At 36.1% G+C, this 6,318-nt stretch overlaps 1 protein-coding gene across 4 annotated transcripts in view; it reads left to right on the forward strand.

Annotated features, from left to right (window-relative positions):
* Window positions 1–3,855, forward strand: part of UBE3A (ubiquitin protein ligase E3A) — a 45,192-nt gene extending 41,337 nt beyond the window's left edge. For all 4 annotated transcript variants that reach the window (XM_060769802.2, XM_060769803.2, XM_060769800.2 and 1 more), the window contains 4 exons: window positions 1,048–1,203; window positions 1,294–1,367; window positions 2,285–2,428; window positions 3,065–3,855. In XM_060769802.2, the coding sequence (XP_060625785.1) occupies window positions 1,048–1,203; window positions 1,294–1,367; window positions 2,285–2,428; window positions 3,065–3,185 (495 nt within the window). In that variant the 3' untranslated portion in view covers window positions 3,186–3,855. The remainder of the gene's footprint in view (window positions 1–1,047; window positions 1,204–1,293; window positions 1,368–2,284; window positions 2,429–3,064) is intronic.
* The last annotated feature ends 2,463 nt before the right edge of the window (window positions 3,856–6,318 follow it).

The raw sequence follows: 6,318 nt of genomic DNA on the forward strand, positions 1-6,318 counted from the left end.
TTCTCTTTGTAGCGGGTTACAGTGAAAGGAATTTTTTCATATTTTAAATAATATTTGCACTTGTATGATTATTTCTGCAAAACTGTACATACAGTTTTATGCCGTTTATGATTGCCTTCTACATAGTTTAATGGACTTTTTAAAATAGTAGCAGTGGACTGTTTGCTTGCATTCCTGTCCCTTTATGCTTAGTGTGTATCCGTGTGCCTCACAACTAGAAGAAAAGTTTGTGGAATTTTGGAAACCTTGGGTTTAAAAAGTGTTCATTGTCTCACTCTCAAATGGGAGGCAATGTTATCTCTTGGCAGTTGTTATTTTCTCTACAAAATGTTTAGATGTTTTCAGGTAGACTGTCTCAATGAGAATGAGAAATCTGCAAATAGTTTTACTTTCCTATTGCAGAACAATATGTGGAATATCAGGCTGATAAATGTTGCCACTCAAAACTCTAGTTTCAGGACAACCACAAACCAAAACTAAAATCAAGTTAAGGAGAGCACACCAGTACAACATATTAATATATACATTTAGAGAATTAAATTCAGAAAAAAATACAGTTGTCATAAAAGTCCATTTATGTCATAAATAAATAAATAAATGTATAAAACCCAAGGTGTGTTTGAATTCAGATATCTCTGCTAGCAATCAGTCAGTCATTGAAGAGGGCTAGATTGGACTTCATTAGAAAGGAATTCAAAGCATGAAAACAGTTTACGGGGAAAATGACTGGTAATTTTGAGAAGTTCTAATTTGGCTAGGTTTTTAATTAATTCCAATATTGTAGAAATTTTGGTAAACGTAAATTTTCAACTTGCTTGTTTAGTCATTTAATTTTATGAAAGAATGAAAAAAATAAGTTCATTCATATTTCAAAAGTATTGCTAAACCTGAATTATTAAAATACCTGTTGCCTAATCTCATACAACTCTTTAAATGTTTTGTTTATTAAACAATGAAAAGTCAATACCTGTTTTGTGGGGTGAGTTTCATGATGTGCTTGAAACAAAGGTTTATACAGTTTGATATTGTTTGCTTTTCATTTAACAGGAATTTGTCAATTTGTATTCTGACTACATTCTCAACAAATCAGTGGAAAAGCAATTTAAGGCCTTTCGGAGAGGATTCCACATGGTAACCAACGAGTCTCCCCTAAAATATTTATTTAGACCTGAGGAGATTGAATTGCTTATTTGCGGAAGTAGGGTAAGGCAGCATAAATTTGCAAACAACAACTAATTGCTCTTGTTGCTTACTCCCAGCATGGTATGTTGACAGTGTGTCTTTTATTTACAGAATCTAGACTTTCAAGCCCTAGAAGAAACTACAGAGTATGATGGTGGCTATACCAGAGATTCTCTTATTATTAGGTATGGAGTGTGTGTTTTTATGGGTTGATAAAGAAAGAGAATAACTCAAAACAAATTATATTAATGTCAAATATGATCCAAGATATGCAGTTTTCCTTTGACTTGGAATGGAACAATTAGCACTGATTCTGCTGCCACTAACCTGCCCTTCTGAGAAGCTAGACATGTGTGATTTGAAGGTCTTCCTCCAGTAGTCTAGAAAAATACCATTTTGCCCTATAAGTATTCTCTCCTGTGTTTGGAGAGATCTGGATATCTGTTCAAGCCCAACCTTCTGTGAATTCAGAAATACTATCCCCCTTGTTTAATGTTTTGCGGGATTTTTTTACAAATAAGACTCTACAACATTAAACTCTAAGCCTTTGGTCAAGTGATGTACTTAATATCTTTACATGCATATCTAGTCTGTCAGCAGACCTAAATTTACATTGCAAGAGATGTCCAGCCATATGGCCACTCTTGAACACCTCTTACCCCCTTACCCTTTATCCACCTTTGAATGCCTCTTACCCTCATGAGTTTTATAGCTATTGAAGATTGTACTCACATGCATTATTCAACTATAAATACATATTCAAAAGCACCTAGAACAGGCATGGGCAAATTTCGACCCTCCAGGTGTTTTGGACTTCAACTCCCACAACTCCAAAACACCTGGAGGGTCGAAGTTTGCCCATATCTGATCTAGAAGCATGCATTCATGTGCCTTCTCTATTGGATATGCTAGTGTTTGTTCATTTGAAGAGAAAACAGAGAAGATATTTCTACATAGTGCTTGTGTTTGGTAGTTCTGAGGTGAGTGACAATACAGTTTGATCCAGGTTATCAGTAGGTAATATGAGATGTCACTTGCACCAGTACTCTGACAGGTTTAATCTTGACAACTTTATAATGTTGTTTAATTTTCCTTTCAATAGAGAATTTTGGGAAATTGTCCACGCATTTACGGATGAGCAAAAAAGGTTGTTCCTTCAGTTTACAACAGGCACAGACAGAGCACCAGTAGGAGGACTTGGAAAACTAAAGATGATTATAGCCAAAAATGGCCCTGACACAGAACGGTAAACTACTGTTTTGTACATTTTCCACATTTTAAAAAACAGAAATATGGTAATTTGGAAGTATAACTAAGCAACTGCATTTTCATCCTGTATGCAGATTTGGTGTTTACATCTTAAATATTTTTGTTACTTCAATAAAATAGTGCAGAGTCCAAAAAACAACATACAAGAGAATGATATGAAGGCAGAAAAATGGCTGTATCCAGAATCTTGCTAGATTTATGCAAGCAGAAAGGGGGGTGAAAGTAGTAAATGAAAGTCTGCCCCCTTTTGTGTTTTTCCCCCCTTATTCTACAGCATCTCTCTCCACGATCAAACCTTTGAAAGAGAAATTCTTACTCTTTCTGTTGGGAGCATTAGGGATTGAAGATAGACCTTGCCCACAAAGCCTTCCTCAGATCTGCCAGTGATATATTTGGGGAGTTTTTCCCAAGGATTGGTGGGAGGGTCATCCAGAGTTGGATTCCTGCTCCTCAAAGAGGAAATTCACTCAGTCTTATTATCTCAAGCCACCTTTGTAGGAATCATAGAATAGCAATGGGAATATTGGCATAGAAGGATATTTTAGGTCAGTGAGGTTTGTGATCTTTGGTCTCTATTCATGGGACTTTCTTCTTCTCTGTTTTTTCCCTATAGGTTACCCACATCTCACACATGCTTTAATGTCCTCTTGTTGCCGGAATACTCCAGCAAAGAAAAACTTAAGGAGAGATTGTTGAAGGCCATCACGTATGCCAAAGGATTTGGCATGCTATAATGAAATCAATAAAATAACAAAAGGGATAAAGAAATTGGTGGTGATGGTGTCCCTGTCCAAAAAATAAAGAAAAGAATAAAAGAATACCCCACAAAGGCCATAAGATAATAGTGAGCTACCGTAGTCACCTGTGTTTGTGCCTCCCTTCTTCACTTGGGGACTTTGGGCTGGAACAGCAGATTTCAGCTGCTTCTATGAACAAATTATTTTCTTTTAGCGTGAAAGTGTTACATATTCTTTCACTTGTATGTACAGAGAGGTTTTCCTGAATATTTATTTTAAAGGGTTAAATCACTTTGCTTGTGTTTATTACTGCTTGAAGTTGAGCCTTTTTGAGTATTTACCAGAAAACGAAACTGTACTCTCCCAAGGAAAATATTGCCATCATTTGTAGATTGTGTAATCTTTACGTATGTGCTACATTTTTGTCCCAGTTATCGAATCAAAATCAGGAACTGTACTTTTTTGAACAGTTTTGCTTTTGAAACTTGAAGTCTTGGAAAACAAAATGGTGTGATGCAATGACTGCTGTTCTAGCCCCCAAAGAAATTTGTGGAAAGTCTTTAGAATCAATAAAGATGGAAGGGAGAACTTGGAATGTTAAACTGCAGCCTTTGAGAACTTTACTTTAGTCACAGCACAACAATTAAAAACAACTCATTTCACTATACATGTTGTCTTTCACATGTCTTGTCTTGTAGCATACCGTGTTTTTAATTAGCAGGGATTTTTAGCTGTGTGGAAGTATAAACGTGGGATTTTTGCTTTTAAAAAAAGGTTTACTGGGAAAAGTGCATTTTCAGCCAAACTACATTAGAATAGAATGAATTGTATTGTGAGAGGAATTAAAACAGTGGGTCTATCAGCAAGCATGTGAAGTGCACTTAAAATGACATTTTAATTGCCTAATAGGTTGACATTTTAAATAGACAATCCAGTCTTCCCTGCAAGCTATCTTAACTAATTGTGTCTATTATCAAGGCATACGATCAGTGCTGTAGCAAAGGGATGCCTTTTTCTGCTCCTCGTCTAGCAATAGAAGGAAAATAATTTAACATTTTAAGAACAAGTTTGCATTGTAATACTCCCAAATATTCATTCTTTGTATGTGTAGAACCTATATCCTTAGATCACTTCCGTGATCTTTTTACATCACACACCATAAGTTTGGAATGTATATCTTGATCCCGCGCAAGGAGGGGGGGATACCTCAGCGTCTGACAGACTGTCCCTGCACGCTGGTAATCGCTGCTGTTAAAATAAGAAATAAAGGAACTGTACATTTTTAACCAAAACACTGTAATTGGCATACCTCTTCTTACCGCAAGTGACAACTGATGTGCAGAACTGAGCTTGTGCCTTGGTGATTGCTCTGTCTGGTTTGTATATGGCAAAATCAGCATCATTTGGGAAAAATTGATTCTTATTCAAAAGGCAAAATTTTTACATCACTGAAGGGGGAAACAATGTCTTTCAGAATGACTTTATTAAATTCATTTTGGTAATAGAAAATAGGCATCTGTTATGTAACTGTAATGCTAAATAAAGCATTGATGGTTTTCCACCATGGTCCAATGACAAATAAGAAAAGTGGTTTCCTTAGTTTGATATTAACTTTAAAAGCAATGGTATTTCTTGATGAGGAACTCTGTTTAGGCTCTGCTGTATGATGACTGTCATATAAAGGCTTGCTTAACTATTTTATTTTACCATTCAACCATTTGTTGAAATTGATCTGAATTATCTCATAGTTCAGAGCTGGACAAGCGAAGTATTCGCTCATAACTGTGAAACGTGTACAATTTTGAAATAGGGAGCTGGGGAACTTTGAATAGTTGAATCACTGTCCCAGTAAAGAGTATTGTAATTATTTTTGTGTTGTGAGGTAATGAAGACTGCATTGTAGAGATAAGGTGTTTCTGGTTGACTCTTTTTCTTCCTAACAGAACAATCCTGTTCAGGTTTAATTAATGTCTCTCTTCCCAGCCAAGTCTTTTATTTTAGAATGAAGTCTTTAGACCTTTTTCCAGTATCAGGTGTGTGCGCGTATATCTGCCTTCAAGTCACCTATCAACTTACGGTGATCCCATGCATTTCATGGGGCTTTTTTAATAAGATAGTTTTTGCCAGTTTCTTTCTCTGACACATAGCCCACAACATATACAGCACTTGACTTTTCAGCTTTCAAAGAGCACTCTTTTTTATATTAGTATCACATTGATAAAAAAAGCCTATAGTTTGGGCTAAATTTATTATAGAATTATACAAACCTAAATATATTGATGAAAGCATAGGCTCTTCTTTTGAAAACCGGATTTTGTTTTGTATTTATTCAATTCTAAGACACATTTTTTTCTATATAAGCATCTCTAAAAGGGCCTTAGAATCACAGGTGGATCTTATGCATTTTTGTTGGAGGTGGTGGTACTGAAATTAAAGTGCATCTTACAATTGATGGTGTCTTACAAGTGAAGAAATGAGGTTAACATTTGTACTTGCTCAGACTTGACCTGCACTAATATGGATCAGGTGTAAATGGATCACAAATCATTTCAGTTGAAAGGGATCGAAGAACATCTAATTCAGCCCCCTGCAGTGCCAGAATCCATAATTAGGGACCCTTTCACACTATGCAATTACAACGCTACAATTCCACTTTAACTGACTTAGTTGCATCATGTGCAATCCTAGGTTTTGTAATTTGATTTGGCACTAGAATTCTCTAGTTGACAATTCCAACATATTCCCTAAACTGCTCATTCTAGAATTGGGTCACCATAAGGTGGCTTGCAGCAGTTAGAGTGGTACCATGGTGCTATAATTGTGCAGTATGAGAAATCCCTAAGGCTAACTTCTGTGGAAAATGAATGAGAAGGAGTCCACCACCTTCTAATGTAGGCTCTTCCACTGGCAAGTAATTCTTGCCCTGACAAAGTTCTTTCTAGTATTTACTCAGACCCTCTTGTAATTTGAATCAATTGGTTAATCAGTTCCTCCATCATACCTGTCCGCTCTTGAGATATTTAAAGATGACTACCATATCACTCCTCAAAATATCTCTTATCCTGGCTGAATATACCCATCTTCCTCAGCTATTCTTCATGGGGTTTAGTTTCCAAATCTGTTACCTCCT

This window comes from Anolis sagrei, chromosome 3 (assembly GCF_037176765.1).
Source record: "Anolis sagrei isolate rAnoSag1 chromosome 3, rAnoSag1.mat, whole genome shotgun sequence".
In the NCBI taxonomy this organism is placed as follows: domain Eukaryota; kingdom Metazoa; phylum Chordata; class Lepidosauria; order Squamata; family Dactyloidae; genus Anolis; species Anolis sagrei.